The 24208-nt window shown below is 48.2% G+C and overlaps 1 protein-coding gene across 1 annotated transcript; it reads right to left on the reverse strand.

Moving 5' to 3' along the window:
* Positions 1 to 2856: 2856 nt before the first annotated feature.
* LOC121436573 (pescadillo homolog) lies at positions 2857 to 20788 on the reverse strand. Its single transcript, XM_041636586.1, has 15 exons — positions 20687 to 20788; positions 15802 to 15881; positions 14751 to 14904; positions 13627 to 13736; positions 10877 to 11048; positions 10710 to 10799; positions 8150 to 8266; positions 7993 to 8067; positions 7699 to 7785; positions 7425 to 7555; positions 6951 to 7076; positions 6649 to 6833; positions 6149 to 6312; positions 5900 to 6061; positions 2857 to 4882 (listed from the first exon to the last, which is right to left on the reverse strand). Exons 1-15 carry the CDS (start codon positions 20708 to 20710, stop codon positions 4799 to 4801), a joined length of 1761 nt encoding a protein of 586 aa, XP_041492520.1. The 5' UTR covers positions 20711 to 20788; the 3' UTR covers positions 2857 to 4798.
* Between the last annotated feature and the right edge of the window lie 3420 nt (positions 20789 to 24208).

Consider the following 24208-nt stretch of genomic DNA (forward strand, 5'->3'; position numbering starts at 1 on the left):
GACTTGAAAGAAAATGCCCCTAAAGGGGGCAGCACTATTAGGGGGTATGGCCTTGCTGGAGGAAGTGTATCATTGTGACAGTGTGCTTTGAGGTCTCATATATGCTCAAGGAACGCCCAGTGAGACAGACCACTCTGTTGCCTGCAGGATTCTCCATTCTCAGTTCCCTCTCCAGCACTATGTTTGCCTCTGCCATGTCCCACCATGATGGTTGTAATGGTCTGTCCTGACCCTTTAAGAGACAAACCATACCCATTCCCTCTCCTGTCTGCCTAGGCAAGCTGATCTTCAGCTTCCACCATCCTGAGTCCTTTCCCTTTCTGTCTCTCCCTTTTCCCCACTCCTCCCCTTTCCCCGTTTCTCTCTCTTCTTCCCCCTTCCTTCCACTAAATAAATATCCAACTTCACTCTGCATGGTGTGCCTATCCATCTCTCACCTGCTACGCAGCTCCCTGCCTGGGACCCAGCTGCCTTCATGGCCCGCCTTGGTCTCAGGACCCACTGCCTGCTGCCTGCCACCACTCAGCAACCTGTGGTGTGGCCTCATGGCCCACTGCCCATTGCCACCACTCAGGGACCTGCAGCATTTTACTTAAACCATTACAATGGTAACATAACAAACCTCTGAAACTGTAAGCCTGCCCCAATTAAATGTTTTCCTTTACAAAAGTTGCTGTGGTTGTGGTATCTCTTAAAGCAATCAAAACACTAAGACAGAAGTTGGTACCAGGGGCTTGGGTATTGTTGCATTAGGCCTTAGTGTGTTTTTGTTTGAAGTAATATGGACCTTGGGACTGTGGTTTAGCAAAGCAGTTGAACACTTTAAGTGTTGCTTAATGGGCCATCCTAGTAGGAGCATGGAAGGCAGTGGTACTGAGTGTGATTTGAACTGTGGATGCCTGGATCAAGAGGTTTCAAGAGGAGAGGAATGTTAATATGTTGCCTAGAGACTGTTCTTGTGACATTTTGATAAAGAGTCTGCCTGAGGCTAAAGTGAAGAGATTTAGATTAATTCCATTGGCAAAGGAAATCTCAAAACCACCAAGCATAGACTGTCATGTGGTGGTTAGTGTTCACATGTCAGGGTGCACCATGTAGGACGAGTCAGTTGAAGAAGGGACTCTAAGATGAAATTTTAAGGCCTACGTGGCAGTAGGAAGGTCTGGCCTCTTCAGACGGACTGAACCTCAAATAGCTATACAAAGGTGTATTTATTGGAAGTTACACATACCAAGGTCCCCAATATTACCGAAGGAGATCATCACGTCTTACTGAAGGGGAACATCACACGCCCCAACTCTAGTCCTTCATTATGTATCATTTGCAATACACAATAATACAAGAACCTCAGGTGTGCCTGAGGCATCTTGTGACCAAAGTCGTGGGATGGTTGCAAAACCCCTTCAGCAAAATAATCACTGCTTCCTCAAGGATTCTTCAAGGTCAAAGTACTTCTAGAAAACAGTTGTTCATATCTGCCCCATACAGTGATTCTGCTAAATTCCTACAACATTCATGCTTATAAAGATTTATAATGAAAAAGGAACAAGCTGAGCAAGAAAAAATACAAAATGTATAGATTGAGGAGAAAAGGGGCACCAGGAAGTGGAACAGAGCTAAATTCTGTGTTCAAGGAAATAAACAGATTAAGAGTGAAGGGAATGGTGATGTTAGGGGAAGATCCCACCCAGCTGTTTCCAATTTGCAAAAAGGAACTCATTAAAAAAAAAAAAACAACAAACCTGAAGCAGGGCATGGTGGTAGATAGCTTTAATCCCAACACTCAGGGAGAGGCTGGCTGATCTCTGAGATTGAGGCCAGCCTGGTTTATAGATCCAGTTTCAAGACAGCCAAGCTTTGGCAGTGGAGGAAACTACCAAAAACAGAAAGCTGGTGAAAATGTAATTGAATGAGGGGGCCATGTTCCAAGCCCAGTAAGCAGCAGAATTTGGTAGCTTCAGTCACGTGGTTCTGAAGTTAAGAAGAAAGGTGTAGTGGCATTCCAAATGCATTTTAATAAAGACTACCTGAAGATCTGAGAGTTAAAACAGGCCCATTAGTCAGCCTCACAGCCAGATTATGGTGACACACACCTTCAATCCCAGTGGTGCATGCCTTTAATCCCAACCCTAGAGAGGAATATAAAACAGGGCAAGACAGTTCTCATAGTCTCCTTCTGAGACTCTGGGAGGCAGGATCACCATTTCAGACTGAGGTCCAGGTAAGGAGCCAGTGACTGGCTGTTTTGCTTTTCAGATCTTCAGGTTTAATCCCAATCTGACCCTGAGTTTTTATTAATTGTGCTTCAGAAAGGGGCTATGGAATTTGCATCAGAGACTAAGGAAAACCGCTGAGGTCAAGTATGTGTCAGGGGTGTCCCTGAATCAAAATGAAGAGAGACCATGACCACAGCAGAGGTCACTCATTGCATGAAGACATTGTGTGAAGCTGTGAAGTCTAGATTACCTTAGAGACCCCAAGATTTTGGAGTTATCAGAGCTGTGGGATACATGCCGAGGAGAGCTGCTAACAGGGAGTGGAACCAGCCCAAGAGAGAAGTGTGTTGCAGTTAACAAAGCTGAAAGGAGTTGGAGATTTGAAGAACATTTTTGACATCAGACATGCAAAATGCACGCAGTTTGGAGTTTGTCCAGCTTGTTTTCGGTCTTTTGTCCAGTATTTCCTTACTATGCTCCTTCCTCGTGTTTTGGAATGGTAATGTCTATCCTGTGCCATTATATGTTGGATGTATGTGATCTGCTTTTTGACTTTACAAGGGATTACAGTTAAGAGATTGCATGAATCTCCGAAGACTTTAGACTTTTAAATAATAAAAACTTATACAAAACTATGGGAACTTTTGAAGTTGGACTGAATGCATTTTTGCATTATGATATGGCTACAAGCCTTTAGGGGCCAGGAAGTGGAATCTGACAGTTTGAAAAAAGAATGCTGGTTAGCCGGAGCTAAGGAATTAGCAGTGATTAAGAGACCAAAGTCAGGTGGTTGTGGCGCATGCCTTTAATTCCAGCATTTAGGAGGCAAAGATAGGTAAATCTCTGAGTTTCAGGGCAGCCAGGGCTAGAGAAACCCTATCTTGAAAACATACACACATATACACAGAGAGAGACCAGCATCTCTCATGAAAGCTTCTCAAAGTGTTTCCTGATGGCACAGAGAAGCTGTTCCAGGGGTGCCCATGGTTGTACCTCATGTTGGCAGCTGGACTTGAAGGCATGAGGGTCATGGAAAGCAGCTGAAGCTTGGCACTGTGAGAGGCCACTGGTGAAGGTGAGGTCTCACTAGTAATTAAAGGCCCAGGCTAAAGGGGTCATGCAAAGAAGTTGAATTTTGGCACCATGAAGACAGCCTACTATGAGAGGCTATTGGTGAGAGATGCCAGTAGCAAGGGGAAAACCGCCAGCAGCAGCTAGAGCCTAGAAGACAAACCGTGCTACAGAGGGTGGAGCTGAGAAAGACTCCAGTCCTCTGGATGAGTCCAAAAGATCAGATCGAGTGGATCCCAGATATTGGGCGGTTGGAATTTGGATTTGCTTTGAATTAATTGTGCTCTTATTTTTTTTCTCTCTTGAAGAAAGTACTTTACTGGAACCCACAGTTGAGAGACTTTTAAAAGAGAGGCTATTTTTAAAGGGACTGAAATTTTAAGGTATTTAAATTTGTAAAGACTGTGGGAAACTTAAAGTTATTTATATTTCTAATGTGAGATAAAGTGAGTTGAGCAAGTCATGGGAAGTCAGTAAGCAGCACCCTCCATGGCCTCTGCATCGAGGCTCCTGCCTCCAGGATCCTTCCTATTTTGAGTTCCTGTCTTGACTTCAGTAATGAACAGGAATATGGAAGTATATGTCAAATAAACCCTTTCCTCCTCAACTTTTTTTTAAAACTTTATTTAATTTTATGTATGAGTGCTCTCTGCATGTACACCTGTGTGCCAGAAGAGAGCATCAGATCCCATTGTAGATGGTTGTGAGCCACCATGTGGGTGCTGGGAATTGAACTCAGGACCTCTGGAAGAGCAGGCAGTGCTCTTAATCGCTGAGCCATCTCTCCAGCCCGAATAGAGGAGGACCTGTATTCGATCAAGGGTATACGAGTAGCTGTGCTCCCCTGCTAGAACCTCCAAACAAGCTCTCAACTTGCTTTTGATCATGTTTTATCACAGCAATAGAATCCCTAAGACACCTTTCACCTTCTGATGAGCTCCAGCAGGAAGTACAAACCAGCTGATGTTTATAGACCATGACTAGACGAGTGAACCCTCAGCACACTGCTTGTGGGAAGGTTTCAGAACATTAGCTGAAACAGGAATCAGGCCAGTGCGACTATGAAACCCAAACGCAGAGTCTGTGTCCCTCCTCGGATCCCTGGACCCATAGTTCTGAGTGTGCCTGGACCCATCTGGGTTTGTCCAGGTGACTCCTTTCCAACCCAGGGAGGCTTCTGAACACAGAATCTAACTGGCTGCAAAAGTTCAGCCATTTAATAACAAGAGCTCCCCACCCTTATTCCACAACAGCACCCTGAGAATTATGGGCACAGCTGTGTAGGAGGCTGTGGAAAGCTGAAAAGAATGAGGATATCAGTCAGACTCCTGGAGGAAGAACTGGGCTTTGTCCAGACACCGGCATGAACTTCATGGAAGCTAGGACTGGCCACACACAACCAGAGTATGAGGGTGCTGGGCTGGTGCTCAGGTGCGTGTGCATCCCACTAGCTGCTGCCATGTCCAGCTCCCAGTGACGATGTCCAGCTCCCAGGGAGGAACGGCTGGAGCTCACACAGGCCTTGTCCTCTTGGCCTTTTTCTCAGACCTCACAGCGTCATCATGGGCTTTCCTTTTCTCCGCCAGCTTGTTGGCCTGTGAGAAGGAAGGAGAACTCAGGATAGGATAAAGAGCAAGCAAAGAGGGATGGATCTCTTCTCTTATGGGGGCTTCCCTTAGCAGAGTTTCTAGAAAAGCTAACAAGCAAATAACCAGAGACCCCGACTTGTACCTCGGGGTGAAAGAACAGAAGCCCTACCATTGCCTATATTTTACAGCCCACAAATCTCCGGCTTGGAGATTCTAAATCGACTCTTGCACTAGCTCTGAGGGAAAGAAGAATACCACTCAAACCTTTATTGAAAGCTAGCAGAGAGGGCACAAGGAGGAGACTCTTTCCAGGACCACAGGTGATGCTCCTAAGAACCATTCAGAGGGGGCCAGGGTCTGCTCTCTATTTCCTGAGCATGACTATCAGCAGGGAACAGGTCACACTGTACAATGGCATGGAAAGACCTGATAAACTACTGTGATTTCTGTGTGTTTGTGTATGTGTTTTAAGACAGGGTTTCTCTGTGAAACACTCCTAGCTGTCCTGGAACTCACAGAGATCCACCTGCCTCTGCCTCCCTAGTGTTGGGATTAAAGGTGTGCACCACCATCACCTGGCTATGCTGTTTTTAAGATGAACCTGGTGCCCCCCACACACACCCTAAGGCAAGGCTGCCAGCCACTCTGGAGGCCTCGGTACACAATTGCTTTGTTTTCTTCTCCTGCCTGCCCCCCTCAACTCTGTGATCAAAGCAAGTGCTCAAGCACCAAATAAACCCCCAGCTAACACACACTGAACAAGCACACAGGAGCTTAAGAAAGACTTCCTGAGTCTGCTGGGCTAGGCCCATCCTCAGGACAGCTCTGAGTAAGCATGGGAATTAGCTATGCTGCTTAGTGGTGGGGACTCTCTAAGAAGAGTGAGGCCTTGGCTTCTATTCCCAGCTGTGTAAAACCAAACCAAACACACAAAACTCCAAAGAAAACAGGCCTTGGCCAAATGGGCCAGGTTAGCTCAACCGTGCAGATGTGTGGGGGCCTCGTCAGAGAGCAGAAACCTACCTCTCGGATTTTGCGCCGTTTGCCAAACATGATCTTTTGGTAGAGGTACTTCTCCCGCTTTTTCATCATCATGATGGCCAGGCGCTTGGCCTCACTTTCCTCCTCCTGGGCCAGTCGCTGCTTGTCTTCCAGTTTCACGGTACCGGCCACCACCTGGGGCTTCTGGGGAAACAACGCAGCTGCATGAGCACTTGGCCTTGTGGGTAACTGGCTGCTTCCCAGGCAGAGCTTTGTCCAGTGCTTCCCTACCTTCCCTTCCAGACGCTGCTGCTCCAAGGCTGACAGGTGCGCCTCCTCCTCCTTCTCTGAATCAGCTTCTACATCTTCCTCCTCCTCATTTTCCCCCGCATCACCATCACCTTCATTGTCATCATCTTCATCGTCCTCATCCTCATCTTCCTCTTTCAAGTCTCCTACAGACAGTAACTTCTGCATTCCAAGGCAGCTCAAGGATGCTCCCGCAATGGCCCCCAACAGCTTTCACAGCCCCAGCTGAGCGGCCTTCAAATAAAACACCCTTGCTACCCGTGCAAACACTGACAACACTGGTTCATTCTGCTCAGCTACTCCAAATATCAATAGCAGACTAACATTGCAAATGCTTGAAAGGCTGAGGGCTTTCTGTTCCCGCTGTCCTTTTCTCTGGAGCCTGCCAACTCTGTAGCCAAGGGAAATGGCCAGCTTGGGCACAGGAGCCAGGGCCACCAGAGGAGCCTGTCCATACTGCTACCCATCCTTGCCCAGCTCACCTGGGTCCTCTCCCCGCTGCAGAGCCAGCAGCTTCAGCTTCTCAGGGGGAATGTAATCTCCTTCCTTTTCAGATACGAAGGGTGAAAGGTGTGGTGGCAGCTGCACCCCAGGGAAGTACTCTGCCACAGGGAGGAGGAGCCGGGCATTCACACAGTCAAACACCCATTGGGGCTGTACGTAGTACCTGATGGAGAGTAGCCAGCAAAGTCAGGTCACAAGGGAACAATCAGAGGTACCACTGCATCACCAGGGCCTAGGAACCCCCACCCCCAGAGGGCATTTGAGGGCTTTGAGAGTCTACCTGCCAATGACGGGGGTTTGCTGCCCAGGCCGATCAACAATCTGGTGGGTGATGCAGGAGTCTGTGACGTCATAGGTGGCTCCAATGCACAAAGACTTGTCCCAGGATACATCCCCACCAAAACTCCTACAGGTAGGCAGAAAACCCGTAAGCCTTTTAGGCATGAGCTGCCTGCCCTGGAAGCATCCCTGAACCTACTAGCCACAAACCCACCCTTCCAGGAAGTGCCTTACCCACCCCAGAGCCTCCTATCTGGGATGACATCTACAGTCCTGGTCCAGAAAGAACTCAGCTAGTGACAGAACAGCTCTCCCCTTAGCTGAGTGCTCTGGAGGTGTCTGCCTGTAGGCTCTGCACACACTGCTTTGTGAGGAGTGGAGACACCCTCATGATGTTACCAATACACCACTAGGCTAGGATGGAGACCGGACTACTGTACAGTCACAACTATGGGCTAATTAAAGGCCTCCCCACCTGATGATGAAGGCCAATGCTTCACGGGGCACCTCTCGGTTCAGGAAGAACTTTAGGCCTTCGAAGAGTTTCTTGTGCTTTTCCTGTGCCTCCAGCTCTTTCCTGCGACCTTCCTCCTGTGCTGTCATCTCCTGCAGGGAAGGGGCCAAGTGTCACACCACCAGGCCATCCAGCTCTACCAGAAGGAAGGGACTGGCAGATCCCAGATTCTAGGTGATGCCCCCACCCAGTCTCATCCCATGTATTCCTGGAAGGTAGCACTGTGCTTACTCACCCCATCAATAGGAAACTCATCGGCCTCAGCCTCCTCTGTAGTAGGCACCACCACTCGGGCCAGGCTGGCACTGAGGGCTGCTAGTTTCTGTAGGTGGGAAGCAGAGCTGCAAGGTGGCCTGCTTGCAGGTGGGGAACTTCATCTGGGCGTGGGATAGGCTGGAGAGCAAAAACAGCTCCAGGCCACATCTGGGTCAGTCATAAAAGTAAATCCTAGAACCACCTACCTAGCCAAATCGCTCACTATTCACGGGATAGAATGGCGTAGGGCCAGTGCTCCTGAAGCCCATCTTACCTCCATAGAGCTCTCAGAGTCCAGAGCATATGTGTCCTCGCTGACCTTTGTCTCTGCCTGGGCCTGACCTTCAAGCTGGGAAGAGGGAAGAGTACACCTACAGCCCCTTGCCTCAGTGTAGGACAGGAGGGCTAGGTGAGAAGGTGTTAGACTCTACCTTGGGTGGGTAGTGAAGGTTAAGTGACTGGTAGAGGCGGAAGTTGACAAAGCCCAGGAGAGTGGTGTAGAACTCAGTGAAGGTGGCCATGACCCTGTAGTCCACGTCCGTAGGATGCTGGGAGAATAAGGAGACACATCAGCAGTGTTAGCACAGGGGTGGAGATAGGTATTATGCCCACAAACCCACGGGCATCTTAAGCACAAGGGAGGCTCTGGACAGAGGCCCCAAAGGCTCTGGGTCCATGGAGACCAGTGCCAGGTTCCCATGTGGTAAAGGAGAGCCAGGACAAAGACAGGAAGTGGTCTGCAGTGCTCCACTGCACTTGGCCCTGCCTCTTTCTGGCCCCGGCTCTCCCACTCCTCCTTCAATTATCAGTGGGACCTAGACAGAGGACACACCTTGTCCATCACCCATCCCAGCATGAGCCTAAGATCTGCTTCAGGGCAACTGGGAGCACTGAGGCAGCCTTCCCAGGGCCCAGAAAGGCCTATGTGTGCAGCTCATGGTCCACAGCCCAGAAGAGGTGATGACTTCTACTGGCCGAGGTGCCTCGGAAAGCCAGGTGTGGCTAACAGGACTCAGACCACCCACACCCTGCAGAGTGTGTGATGAAGCTCAGAGTTTAGCATTTCTGTCTCAGACCCAGCCTAGGCCTAACACTATGTTGAAGCAGAGGTAGAACACCTTTCCCAGCTGCCACCCGGCAGGCAGAAGTGAATGGCTTCCCTCTGCCATTACCACAAGGAGCTGATCTACAGAATGGATCAAGTGTCTCAACTCTGGAATGGTCCCATCCTCTAAAGTCAGAAAGGCCTACCCAAGAGCCCACCAAGCCCTGCTAACCACCACGAAACACTTATAAGACATGTCAAAATTGATAATAATCACAACATCCCCTCAGCCTGGGGCACCCACAACTCTGAGCTAGCTTTCCATCTTGCTACCAGGCAGCAGTCTATGCCACCAGGCTTTTCCTGATAGGCACAAACTTCATTTTCCATAGTACTGAGCAGGGTAGGTACATTCTGCCCTCACCACCGCCATTACCCCAAGACCCACTGCTGTATGCCCAGCATTGGCTGCCCAGGGGAGGGGCATATGAGGGCCCTTTGCTGAGAGGAAGCAGTTGGCTGCAAGCTGGGAGGAAGGAGGCATGGGCAGACCATGCCCTTCCCCCAGGGCCAGCTGTGTGGAGGATGGCCCTCACAGGGTCCTATTCACCACCCCAAGAACACACAAAGAGCAGTCTGAGAAGCATGGGGGTTTGACATCAGAAGGAAGGAAAGACAGAAAGGGCCAAAGAAGTTAGGCAGGAAGGAGGAGGAGCAGGGAAGGAAGGGCCATGCACACTGGCTCCCCAAGCCTGCCTCAAGGAACTGGAAAAGGGACGGATGAACTCCAAGGCCACCTCTTGTTCACAGACAGAAGCCCCACTACCAGTTCACCCAGACACGGCAGGTTCCAGTCTCAGGCACCCCTGCAGCCCACCGAGCACAGAGCCTCAGCTCTCTCTGACAGTTGTTCTCTATGCAAGGTACCAATCCCTGCTTAGTGAACAGGAGGGAATGAGGGAAAGGAGATCAAGTACAGCCCACAGACCGACAATTCAGGGGGCAAGTCCAGCTAGGACTGACCTTCTGGGGGATTGGGAGTTAGCAAGGCTTCCATGGAAAGCAAAACCAGACTCCTCTTAGCAGAGGCCTAGGAACAATCCTAAGCACTTACAGATAAGCCAGTAAAAGTCAGTGCCATGTGCTAAGTGCCTCTCTTGTGCTCCCTTCCCTGGAGTCAGCAGGGCTCCAGGCTGTGGGGGGATGGGCAGAGGACACAGGAGCAAAGCATTTTTGTTGTGGTGTGTCAAAGGCCGAGTGGGAACAAAGACCCCAGTGGGTCTGAGAGGAGGGCTGGGCTCTGCCATCTGACTCAGGTGGCAACTGTACAAAACTCTGAGTATACACAGCCCCCAGAGCTATCCTCACTGCCTATTCAATCACAAAGGCAGCTATCCATTCAGTGCCAGGTCCTTTCAAGACTTCTTTCCCCTGAGAAGATGAGAACGCTATTAACTGAGACAGAAGGGTGAAGGACCATGCTCAAGATCACCTAGCACAGTGGTTCTCAATCTGACTCGCCTAAGGCCAGCTGCACATCAGATATTTACATTATGATTCATAAGAGTAGCAACATTATTCATGAAGTCACAACAAAAATAACTTTATGGCTGGGAGCCACACAACATGAGGAACTGTATTAAGGGGCTGCAGCATTAGGAAGGCTGAGAACCACACTCTAACAGAAGTGCTGGAGGAGGTAAGCCTATTTAGAATTAGCCTGTGGGTCGGAGTGTGCACCTGACACTGAGAATCCTATGGCTGATCCAGCACTACTGACTGACTGGGCTGTAAAGCACATATCCTACCCTGCCCCCACCCCAAATCCCCCACCCCTACACAGCAGTCAACAATCAAGAACCCAGCAAGGCTGGACTCCAAAGACAGCACCCACCCACATCTTTTAGGAATAAGCACAAGGCACCCCCCACCCAAGGCACACTTACATCATGGGAGAAAGCATAGGGTGCAATCCATATGATGGGTTGGCCCAGCACCTCAGCCTGATAGTAAATGCCTTTGATGGACAGGAAGACCTGGGGAGTGGGGAGAGACAGTATGAAAACCAAGGGCTAACGGGAGGACCAGGGATCCCAGGAGAACCTTAGTTCACCTTGCGCAGGGCTCGGGCAGCAATGACATAGTGCAGGAACTCCACAGTGAGTCGGCGACACAGTTGAATGGTCTGCACATGGCACTTCCCTGTCCGTGGGAAGGTGGAGAAGAGGAAGCACATTGACAGGGCATCATCAAGATCCCTCAGAGCATCGATAAAAGTGGGGTACCTGTAAGGTGGTGAGAACAGTGCGCATGAGCCCATTCTGTTGGGCTCCAAGGGTCTCTACCCACTCTGCCTCATCCCAGCAGTGACCCCAGAGGCCCTGACACCCAAGCCAGGCAGGCACTGCCACAGCTCTTCCCTGCCCCAGTGGTAGCAACAACTTCCCCAAGTTGACCAGCACATGGAAACAACTCTATAGTGACTGAACAACTAGGGTACTCCCAGGGAACTCTGATCATCTCAGGACATAGCACAGAACCCTTGACCACTTGTTACCTTTTTGTGAATGAGGGGACACCAAACTGTGGTTCTCTGACTCTCTTTGAAAGTGCAATCTTCAAAGACCCACGAGAAAAAGGGAAAAATGGGAAGCTGGACTAGTGGGCCAGGAAGAGTAGGGCTGCTTTCCCAGCAGCAACCTGCACCTGGGCAAGGCTACAGGTCACCTGAGTGGGCTTTGTCTTCCTATTCCTCAGCACCCAGATCCGTGTAATTGACAGAACCAATGTAAAATGCTGGCACAGGGACTATGTCCAGTTAGAATAATTTCCAGGAACACCATGGTAAATGAGGAAGCGGTCAAAGTGTCACTTGGGTAAGAGTCACCACTGCCTTTGACAGTTTCCAAACAGAGGGACAGAATTGTAGTACAAAGTGAAGACACTGAGCCACAAGTCTTGACACGTGGACTCTAGTCCCGTTCTGAGCTGCGACCCTAACTGGGTCACTAGGCCTCTTCTAGCTCCAACTTTATCTAGAAAATGACACTGCTGGACAAAATGCTAACTTAAAATAGTGTATCTTTAGATGGGCAGTGGTGGCGCACGCCTTTAATCCCAGCACTTGGGAGGCAGACACAGGTAGATCTCTTGAGTTCAAGGCCAGCCTGGTCTACAAAGTGAGTTCTAGGACAGGCTCCAACGCTACACAGAGAAACCCTGTCTCGAGGTTTATAAAAAAAAAAAAAAAAAAGGTTATCTTTAACCAGATCTAGTGGTGCGTGGTACATACCTGTAATCCTAGCCAGCACTTGGGAGGCTGACTTTATCTCCAAAAAATCAAACTAAAATCAACCAAACCAAGCCACCCATCCATCTACTTCTTGTGGCTCTAAACAAACCCTGAGTATGGCTGCATCTGCAGAGGTTTCAGTTCCCCTCCTCCAGCCAGGTTGCCCTAGAGCTGCAGGATATCTGAACCACATTCCAGGAAGCTTCATTTGAAGAAAAGGGTCTGCCAGGAGTGGTGGTGCACACCTTTAATCCCAGCATTTGGGAGACAGAAGAAGGATCTCTGCAAGTCTGAGGCTAGCCTGGTCTACATAGTGAATTCCAGGACAGCCAGAGCTATGGGAGAGCTTGTCTCCAAAAACTATAAAAAAAATCTGAGCAGTGGTGGCACACGCCTTTAATCCCAACACTCAGGAAGCAGAGGCAGGTAGATCTCAGTGACTTTGAGGCCAGCATGGTCTACAGAGCGAGTTCCGGAACAGCCAGGGCTACACAGAGAAAACCTGTCCCACACAAACACAAAACAAAAAGGATGACAATGATGATGATCCGCCTTGTCATAAAGAGCTCTGAAGGGCACACGACTACAAATGGTTGAGGTCCCACGCCCCAGACAGAACTGTTTACTGCAACTGAGTTGAGAGGTCTCAGGTCAGCAAAAGCAGGCTAAGATGAAGGGAAGCCTAGCATGAACTTAGCAAGTGATGGGACAGCTGTCTAGGTTCCTGAGACAGAAGTCAGGAACTTCCCCCAGTCTCCTTGGTGCCTCAGTTTCCTAACTTTCTAATCTGGAGGACAAGCACACACCCTTTCTAGACTATTAGGTTTTCTATGCGCCTTGGTTCTGGCTGAGGAAACCAGATGTTATTTCTTTTATGAATGAAACCAAGGTCAAGGCTCTTCCACATCCCAGGAAGTTATGACCCATCACCATTTTGGAACGGAGCATGCGTAGGCCTTCACTCTATAAAACGGACACTAGCATAGGGTTCTACACCTGATCAATTCCAGGCAAAAGTGTCCTGCGATACAGTAACTATTATGAACACTGAAGACTACTCAGCAGCAATGCTGGCTTCTAGTCATTAGATACCAAACACATTCCATCCAAACTGTAGAAGCTACAAGGGTCTTCAGGCATTTGCCAATTCTCCTGAAGAGGAAAGATTCACTGATTAGCCAGTGAAGGGGAGGGACTTTTTGAGAAGGTTGAGTGAGGAACCAGAAGTATGTTACCATGCCTTCTAAGTCTGTAGTGTGGGAACTCATGGCTCTGAACTTGCTGCTGTCTCTGCTCATAATGTGCTCTCCTGGCTGGCTCAAACAGGTCTTTTTCCAGAGGTCTCTCTGGGCATGTAATCAATGTACCCAGTTCTCTGCACACTGCCGTACAGCCTTTACTGTACCCAGTGCAACTTATAATCACAACACTCATGTGCCAGCTTGGTTTTCGGTCTAGCGCCTCTGAAAGGACACGCACTCTGCCAGTCAAGTCTTTCCTTGCCCCACTGCATCCCCAGCACTAGGACAGCACTCAGCAGCAACTGCAGCACGCTGAGGAGCATGACTCACCGCTCCTTGACGATGTGGTCAAGTTTGTAGTTGGGTTTGTTGTCCTTCAGGCGCTCCACAGCATTCCACTCGCTCTTTCCATAGGCTTTGCGCAGCTTCCGAACAAACACCTGGAAGGGGAGCAGGAGCCATGATGCTGTGGCATGGGCTTCTGAGCAGCTCCTCCATGGAGAGTGAATACACCAGACAGGCTGTCTCAGTGTCTTCTGAAACCAGCCACAGCTACTGCCCATGCCATCAGGCCCCTAAGGCCAAGCTCTGCCAAATAGCCAAGTTCATGGAGCTCCAGATCCATGATAATGACCAGAGGCAGCCCAGGGCCCCTCTGATGATGCACAGGTATGCTGACACCACATGCCCACCTAGGAAGAGCCCTGTTTAGCACGGAGGTAGATCATGGCTGGAAGGGCTCGCTTTTAGACAGCACACAAAGCTAGTTGTTGACCTCTATGAAAACAAGCTACCCAGAATAAAACCAACTGAGATAAACTTTAAGGCCACATCTTCCAAACCAACAGATGCTCAAAACCAGACCCAGGGCTCCTGAGAAGCCCAAACAGTATGTGGGATTATAAACAGCAGGTCTGGACACACTTCCCACCTCTTGCCCACTTCTAGCATTGTTTGATGTAGCTGCTGCCCAGTCTCCTGCTGGCCACTAGGTGGCGCCCACTCCTCAAAAAACCCTGTTTCCAGCCAGAGGCAGCAGTTTAACTTCAATTAGTCTTTCCACCCTCTGCACATGATGGAAATAGGTTTCTGCTGTCCCTGTCCTGTGGCATTTAGCATTAATGTTTCTCTATGTATGGAACTGAAGCCCAGGTGCCCTGGGAGCAACCCCACAAAGAACAGGAGGGCTTGGGAGCAGAAAAGGCACCAAAAGCCCTGACACGGTACCATTTCTGCCTTGAGGGCAAATAGTCATAGTCTTGTGGGGGGAGCAGAATTGGTTAACAATTATGTGCAAGTCCGGTGCAAATGATTTTTAGGCAGGCCGTCTGAGACATCCTTTTGAGGTAGAAAGACCTCCCCTTCTCTACAGGACTGGCCCTGAGTGCATCAGCAACCTGTCCAAGTTCAGTGAGTTAGAAAGCTGCAAACACAAGAAAGAACCAAGGCCTCACCTTGTATTCTCGGAACTTGTTGACGATGGGCTCATGGAGGAGGAATTTAATATCTTTGATGAGGTAAAATGTTCGGGCTGCTGTGGAGCCCTTATTTACTTTCTTCTTATGCTTGGGCTCATGGGGATAAATGCCTTTCAGGATACACAGCCGCCTGGAAGACAAGCCACCGTTAAACCAGCAAAGGCACAACACTGGCCACAGCGTGCTAGAAAGCAAGCGTGACCAGGAAGCAAAGGAGTTGGTGTTTCACCTCTCAAGTGAGTCTGGTGGTCACAAGTTCCTAAACACACAGTGCAAGAAGACTGTGAGAGGTGTGTCAGTGGGAGCAGACAGAACAGCCACAAAGGCTGGCAGGCACCTAAACCAGGATGCCATACTGAGAAATCAACATTTCAAACATATAGAAGGCAGAAGGCTGCGCACTCTAAGAGAGACAGCCAAGTAAGAACACTTGTTCTCCTGGCACCCAGGAGACCGAGGCAGGAGGAGCATACGTTTGAGGCTAGTCCGGACTGTGGGCGTTTGTCTCAAACAAGAGGAAAAAACTGGCTTGGGGATATAGCTCAGTGGCAGAGTGTGTGAGTAGCATGTGTGAGGCATGTGAGTAGCATGTTCAGTGACCAGTCCTGCAGAAAACAAACAAAACCAAAGCCAAAACAAAAAAATCTCTTCAAATCAGTAACAAAAGCCTGTAACCATCACACCCCTCCCCACAACAGATCGCACACAGAGTGGAGGCTGCAGTGGTCAAGATTAGCCTGATGGGAGGACCCACACACTGCAGAGACATCTGGACTTGATTCTACAAGGAGAGTCCCCCGTGTAGGACTCAGGAAGCCTTCTGTCAGAAGGGAAACGATAAAGGGCAATGACCAGGCAGCTGGATCTGAAGAGCCAGTTCTCAGACCGCAGCTGACAAAGCGAGGTGAGGAAGAGGAGAAACATCACAGGACGGCTGGGATGGCTCAAGCAAGGCCAGGAGTTTTCCCTGTGCATTTATGCCATTACCCAGGCTCCCAGACCCTAGTATGCTCCCTTCCAACCTCACCTGAAATCAGGCAGGCTCAGCTGCAGCTTCTTCCGGGCTTTATTTCGGGTGATATAGTTGGTGGCAGAGCCTCGTTCATACTTAGGGAGGAAAAAAAAAATTCTGTTAGAACAACAGCAGTGAGTGACATCCAACTCTGGGAAAAGGGAATTCTAAAGACAGCTAAGTGGGTAGGTGACAGAGACAGATTTCCAGGATGAGGACTGCTGAAGGGAGTGAAATGGCCCGCCCAAAGGAGCTCTATGCTGTCCTTGGACACCGCACCCACGCGATGCTGGGGTCTTGACCTACCCAGCACAGTTCTATATCCTGTCTAACATACGGTGATTCCACAGTTTATATCACTCAGTCTCCACAAGCCTGTGGGATAAGAGCCATCGGAATGTCCATTTCCAGCTTGCCCATTCAAGCCACACAGTTTACAAGCTTGGGTTAGGTCTCCAAACCCAGGTCTGAGTCCAGAGCCTGCATACCTAACTAAACCTCTGTTCATAATCTTATTTGTCCCTTTTTAATCACCAGCCTTTTCATACGGACCACAGGCACATAAAATGTTACTAATACAGACTAACAGAGTATGTTCCTCAGGAGGGAGACGAAAACCACTGCAACATCTAAGATATCCCCTAGCCATTTCCCCCTCCCTCAGGGGTGACACTACTCTAACTGGAAATGCTTGTCTTAAGCCACACACCATTGCCCAGCACCCTCACCCGCTTCATTCACCAGAAAGCAACCAAGTTCAAAGCATTAAGCTAGATGCTATGAGGGTAAGGAAGACAACAGGCTTGGCTTCTACTTGCCTCCAAACAGCAGGTGGTCTTGTCAAATCATCTGGATTATCTCATACACATCAGTGCTAAAGAGAAGCAGCACCCTATTCCAAACAGCCTGAAGCACTAACCACCTGTGTCCACTCCAAAAAAAAAAACAAAAAAAACAAAAAAAAAAAAAACAAAAAACCTTCCTCTGCAGGGAGACAGCAGGAACTTCTGAACCTAGGTCTGGATCTAAGGAGTCAGTGTCCCCTGAACTACCTATATTATAAACAACACCACAGACATGAAACACTATTCATCCTTTCCTCCAGACACTGACTATTGGGAAAAGGCCTATGATAAGCCTTGGAGGAGCCGAAGATAAGGTCCACAGTCTTCATTCAATGTTTTCCACGGAGGCCTGTGAGATGGCTCAGAGGTACAAGCACTTCCACAAATCCCGATGAGCACACACAGTGGAAGAAGAGAACGGTCTCCTACAAGTTGTTCTCTGACTTCCATATGTGCACCGTGTTTCTTGGGGGCACACACATACATAACACAAAGTATATGTAAAAAGGAAAAGTATTTCCACTGAGCCAGCCATGGTGGTGAACACCTAAATTCCAGTACTCAGAAAGAAGAAACAGGACGAAAATGAGTTTCCGGCCAGCCTGTGGTATACAGTGAGAGTCTGTCTCACTACTAACTCCAGTGCTAGAAAACAAGATGTTTCCCATTTTCCCGTGCCACATGGATCTCTCGTTACTGTGCACTGCCATTGTAAACATTAAACCTGGTTCACATGGTGAGTTAACTTTTTGGATTAGGGTGTGTGTGTTGGACAGTACAACATTTTTCTAAACACCTTACAATGAGTAAGACAAACCATTCCCACAACAGATACTTTGGCCTCAAGAGTCGAAACTGTTCTGGAACCCAGTGTCGGATGTTACAGCTCGCTGAGACATCTCTACTTGCATCTGAAGTACAGGTTTCCCTATTTATTTTGGGACAAGGTCTCACTATGTAGGCCTGGCTGGTCTAAAATTTGCATGTAGACCAGGCTAGCCTCCAACTCATGGAGATTTGGCTGCCTCTGCCTCCAGACCAAGTTTTCCTTCTTATAGTTTATAAATGGCTAGCACTTGCTGGATGTTTAAGAAAGTGTTAGGTTAAAACAAATTTGGATCTTTCTTCAGGGTCTAGCCTGGGAAATGGATGAAACTTAAAAAACAAAAACAAAAAACCCAAACATACTTAAGGGAGGTAAACCAGACCCAGACAGACAAACATCACATGTTCTCTCTCATTGGAGGCTGCTGGCCCTACACCTTCAGATGTGAGTACATATCCTGGAGTAACTGTGGAAACCAGGAAAGTAAAAAGAGGCCAGTGGGTGGGGGTTGGGGGTGCACAACAGAGAAGGGACTATCAGGGAATAAGTGATCAGATAAAGGTAAATGGGACAAATGGGGAGGGGGTTCTAAATTAGGGAGTCGGGAGATAGACGCAGGAGAGGAGGGTAAAATAACAGTAAGGATGTCTGATAAAGTCCTGAGGGACTCTTTACAAACAGCACAAAGCAATAATACAGATTAAGCCTGTGCATAAATATACACATATCATTTAAGTGAAATTCTCTCATCTGGGCTGACAATTCTCCCTCTAAGAGTCAAAGACCACCCCAAAAAAAAAAAAACCAACCCCAGGCATGAGAAGCCTTTTTGGGAGTTGTTGGTCACATTGTTCAAGTGACTTCCAAAACATGACAGGCTTTTGCTGTTGCCCTTGGTTACATACATGAGATGGAAATAAGTCCTCACTGCTGAAAACACCGCCCACTTCAGATGCAGGGATCAGACATCACTCAGCTGAAACTGACCTGACCCTCTTACTCCCCGAGTACCAGGAGCTATGCAAGCTTCTACAGGAGGGAAGCAACCAGCAGTCCTACCCAGCTGTGCTACCCAGGAACCACAACAGCAATCAGCATGGCATGACAACCTGAAGGGTGCAGTGGTATGAACACCACAGCGTAATCAACAGTTTTCTAACTGGACCTCAGACCCTCTAACACAGGGAAATCCTGCCCGGTACTGGAAACCTCGCCAGCTGCTTGGAGCTAGTAAAGCACCGATCCTGAAGGATAACCTACAACTGCAATACTAAAGTTGATTTCCTAAACCAGCATAGTCCCTAACTACAACTACAAAACAACTCCCACACCTAAGGCTCAGGGATCATTGCGGAAGAAGGGATGGAAAAATTCTAAGAGCTAGAGGATCAGTGCATTTGTTGAGCCTGTGTCTTCTAGGAATGTCAGAAGCTATACCCATAAGCCTCACCAACATGCCCAAATGAGCAGAACACAGACAGCAGACTTGCCAATATGGATAGAAGACAACCCAAGAGACCCCAGCCCTACACAAAGAACTGCAGGCAACCAAGGAATGCTGAGTAGGAAGAACACACCAGTTAGCTACCAATACCAAATGGTCAGTCCTGAAAATATACACACAGAGACACATATGTACGTACAAATAGTTACTAAAAAAGGGAGGGGGCATGATTTTGAAAGAGTAAGTGCAAGTACATGGGAAGGGAGAAATAATGTAATTATATTACAGCCTCAAGAATGATTAAAAATCACAACAAAACAGATTGGTATCAGAAACTTGCAATCCAAAGGAAAGACTTGAGCCCACCTCATCTTTCCCTTCCCCATCCTGGAGTCCCTTCACGCCCAGGTATTCTCCACACAGAAGCAAGAATACTCAGATCAAGTCACTTTCTTTAGTTGTCTTCTCTGCTCAGAATAACCCTAAGCCACACACGACACAGCCCCCAACATCACCTAGATGGGAACTCACTTATTCACTGTCTCACAGCCATGTTGATGTCTTTCCAAAACCCTGCACACAGCCAGCCTTTCCTGCCTACCGGCCTTGGCATTTAGTTTCCACTGTGGCTTCCTTCACTAAGTATGTCTGAAGGAGAAAAGGGAAATAGCAGGCTTTGGCATTATCATTGGCAAGCTTACTTAGGAAACACAGGTTACACAGAAATAAGAAACTCTGTCTCGGCTAGGTAGTGGTGGCGCACGCCTTTAATCCCAGTGCTCGGGAGGCAGAGGCAGGCGGATCTCTGTGAGTTCCAGCCTGGTCTACAGAGCAACTTCCAGGATGGCCAGAGCTACACAGAGAAACCCTGTCTTGAACAAACAAAACAAAAAACTATCTCTGATCTGAAACAAAGCTAAAACTGAACTATTTTGTAAACCTGCTCACCGTTTCCTTCTTTTCTGAAAACAAGAACAGAAACAAACAAAAAGAATACACACACACACACACACCTGCTTCCCACCAATACTCTCTCGGACAACAAATTCTGTTTGCTAAAGGTAAAATTAACCAGAAGCCTGAAAATTTCAATTTCTGTAAACTTGCTTAGCTCTGAAGTCTCGTTTGGTCTAAGGAGTCACCCTAAAATAGAGATCGTGACAATGCCTAACCCTATAAACAATGAAACACTTCTGCCGGAGCCAGGGCCTCTTTAAGCTACGGGTGGGTGGGTGGTGTCACAGCTGCACGCTGACTAGTTTGCTGTTTATCTGAGTGCCGAGAACTTCTCGTCGGGAAAGAAGGAGGACACCCCAAGCCTGCACTTCCATGCCCCGCACCCACCTTAAGTGTTCTGACAGTCCAGATTTCCACTGAAATGCTGTCAGAAGAGAACCTCCGAAACAACACTAATCGGACTGAGTCTGTTGTTACTCTCCATCTCACTGCTAGCACCTCGTTAGCTTCCTTTAGCGCGCACTTAATTTCTGGCCACTGTATTTTTGTCCAACGGGAAGTGACTCCGGGAAAGCGGGGGGCCCCAGCTGATTGCTTACTTCTCAGTCCCCAGTGTCCAGAACCGGACTTAGCTCAACCGAAAAAGTCCGAAGTCGTAATGATAAACTTTACGCCCGTGGCTCACTCCTTCCACAGAGCACACGTTTCCCCGGCCTCCAGGGGCCTGCGCGCAGCAGTTCCATCCCGGCGCCGTCTCCTGACCTCTCGGTCCCCAGCGGCCAGGGAGAGTGACAAGTCCGAGGTCCTACCACCCCGGGAACCACTCACCTTCTTCTTCTCCAGACCTCCCATAGCTCCACGTTGAGAGACCCCCGAAAGCCGCGCGCACAGGCAGAGCCACTTCCTCGCGCACGTGTCCCACCTAGGACCCCGAAGGACCCCACGCCACCGGTTTAGGGCTGCCCGAAAATATGCCTGTGCGAATGCAGAGAACGTTAGGCTTCTGACGACCTCTTTATTTACGACAAAACTTTCTAAAGCTCAATCATTGGGGTAGTTATTTCTGTACTTTTTTTATTTGCCAACTCTATGTAGACAAGCTTTAAAATAGCGTGGAAATGTAGGCAGTTTTACGACCACCCTAAATACAGTTGCTTGACAACGTGAGAGCCGCATTGCATTTCGGGATAGAGCAGTACCGAAGGCTGGGCGACCGCCCCGGAGCCTTCTGGGCTGCTGAAGGAACCGCATTCCTTAGGTGAGAGCAGGGTTGAATTGTCGTGGCAACGGTTGCTAGGCGTTGTAAAACCTGGCTGGTCAGGCTTTACCTTGTTGGCCTGAAGAAGTTCAGCTGCTCCTAGTTTGTTTGTTCATGTTAGGATAAGATGGAACAAAGGCCTACTTTTTTTTTTTTCTACATACGGCAGAGAGATTTGAGGAATCACTTAAATCTGGGGGAATGGGTAAAGGCAGAAGAGGTAGATCTCTGAGTTCGAGGCCAGCTGGATCTATGTTGTGAGTTCCAGTACATCGAAGGCTACAGAGAGCGACTTTATTTAAAAAACAAAACAGAAAAACAACAAAAAGAAGCAGAATGGGAGACTCAACATGGTGGTGGAAGCCTGTAATCCCAGCACACAGGAGTCTGAGACTGGGAAATCACAAGTTCCAGTCCAGGTTGGGCTAGAGATACTGTCTCAAAACAACAAAACCAAGTAAAGTACATAAAGCAGGGCTAGGGTGATGACCAGTGGACAGAATTCCTGACATGCAATAGACCTGCGCTCAGATCTGCAACACACACATAACAGTTGCAGTAACAGCCGGGCAGTGGTGGTGCACACCTTTAATCCCAGCACCAGGGAGATAGAGGCCGGTGAATCTCTTTGAGTTTGAGGACAACCTGACAACCTGGACTTATGAGCAAGTTCTAGGACAGCCAGGGCTACAAAGAGAAACTTTGTCTCAGAAAAACAAGAAACAAAGGGCAAAACAACAGCAACAAATCTTTGCAGTGACAGTGGGGCCTGGAATCCCAGGGCTGATGGGATGGAGTGAGGATTCGGTGATCATGGGATAAGCAGGTCCCTTAAATTTACTGACCAGTCTGCCTAGCATAACAAAATCTGGTAGCTCTAGGTTTAGTGAGGAATTCTGTTTTCTTTCTTTCTTTGGTTTTTCGAGACAGGGTTTCTGTGTAACAGCCCTAGCTGTCCTGGAACTTACTCTGTAGACCAGGCTGGCCTCAAACTCAGAGACCCACCTGCCTCTGCCTCACAAGAGCTGGGATTAAAGGCATGCACCACCACCGCCCGGCCCCTGAATTCTGTTTTCAAAAAAGAAAAACATCAGCTGGGCAGTGATGGCACACATCTTTAATCCCAGCACTTGGTAGGCAGAGGCAGGTGAATCTCTGTGAATTCGAAACCAGCATGGTCTACAGAATGAGTTTCAGGACAACCACAGCTGCACAGGGAAAACTTGTCTGGAAAAAACAAGAAAACACCCAAACATTCAACGTTAAGACACACCTGAACTTATAGGTGCACACACCCAGATGAACACTCTTAATGGTACATCTCTGAGGGGAACAGGTATCCTAACAGTCGGGAGCCAAGGAACACCACAGTCACACCACACAACAAACATTCACAGAAAAGATGTATTGGGAAAGACACAAGAGTGAGTGGATGCTTCTGCTTGGAAGAGAAGCAGCAAAGCACTGAGCAGGAGGCAGGCTTTATACAGGGTTTCTTGGAGGAGAGGTAGAGCTTTCCAGGGTGGGATTGGTGGGATTCTGTGACTTGATCTTGTTTTTGTTTTTCTTTGTAGGTGTAGCTTGGACATTTGCCTCTTGTAGGGCTCTTTGAGTAGTCTAGTAGTGCCTTGCCACTCGTACCTCAAGGGGCTCACAAACACTACCCGGGCATACAACACACACACACCTAAAGTTGAGCAGAGTGAGATAATTTATGGAGTATTTCTAAATGCGTATTTAACACAGCTTAAATAAAAGCTAAACAAAGAAGTCTGTGTTGGGACTGAGGGCACGGCTCTGTAAGATAAAGCACTTGAGGGCAGTCATGAGGATTCATTTGGATCATCAGAGCTATGTAAACGAAACTATAATTCCAGGCCTCCTATAATAGACAGGAGCCAGATGCTGGAAAGCTCACAGGACGGCTAGAGTATGCATCAGTGAATAAGAAACTTTGCCTCAAGCAGTGGAAGGTGAAGACAGAAATCTGTTGGGGAATATTATTTTTTAGGTGTGTTACTTTTGTTTATACTGCATTTGATTAACTATGAAGCTGTGATTCTTTGCCTGTCTAAAACACCTGATGATCCTAATAAAGAGATGAACGGCCAATAATGAGGCAGGAGCAAGGATAGGCCAGGCTAGCGGGCAGAGAGGAGAAATAGGAGAACTGAAGAGAACAAGGGGTGGAGGATGGAGGTCAGGGGTCAACCGCCCAGCCATCCAGTCGGCCACAGAGCAAGAGTGAAAGTAAGATACATACAGAAGTAAGAAAGACAAAAGCCCAGAGGGGAAAAGTAGACGGGATAATATAAATTAAGAAAAACTGGCTAGCAACAAACCAAGCTAATGCCAGCTATTCATAACTAAGAATAAGCCCCTGTGTGTGATTTATTTGGGAGCTGGGTGGTGGGCCCCTCAAAAAAATCAAAACATCACACAACAGATACCTGAAGTTATCATCTGCTCTCCACATTCATGCCAGGGCACACACTACACATACACAGTATACACACATATAAAAAAAGACAATTTCCGGGCTGGAGAGATGGCTCAGTGGTTAAGAGCACTAACTGATCTTCCAGAGGTCCTGAGTTCGATTCCCAGCAACCACATGGTGGCTCATAGCCATCTATAATGAGACCTGGCGCCCCCTTCTGGCATGCGGGGCACACATGGAAGGAATGCTGTACACATAATAAATAAATAAATAAATATTAAAATAAAAGACAATTTCCATGTTGTTTTCCTTAAGGAACAATCGCAAGATTCATATATTCACACCTGCTTTAGGTGCTTGTTATGTGTGTGCAATGCAGAAATATAGACCATTTGTGTCTTTTCATAGTGGCAAAATTTATTTAATAATAATTTCACAAGTATTTCAGCGTCTTTGACTACAACATATCAAACTGGTCCCAATTTTGTTTGCTGGCTGGCCATTCGCAACCACCAAGAAAGGCTATAAGTCAGATGACGTATATGCTGACCCCTCTACAACGGAACAGCTCTGAGACTGGATGAGACAGGATAAATCTTGTTGGCTACAGAGTCCTCATGACAGTTTGCTTATGCAGTCCAAATAGACTCAT

Source organism: Microtus oregoni, unplaced genomic scaffold (assembly GCF_018167655.1).
Source record: "Microtus oregoni isolate MIOR12 unplaced genomic scaffold, Mior012 000049F_ref0000343, whole genome shotgun sequence".
NCBI lineage: Eukaryota > Metazoa > Chordata > Mammalia > Rodentia > Cricetidae > Microtus > Microtus oregoni.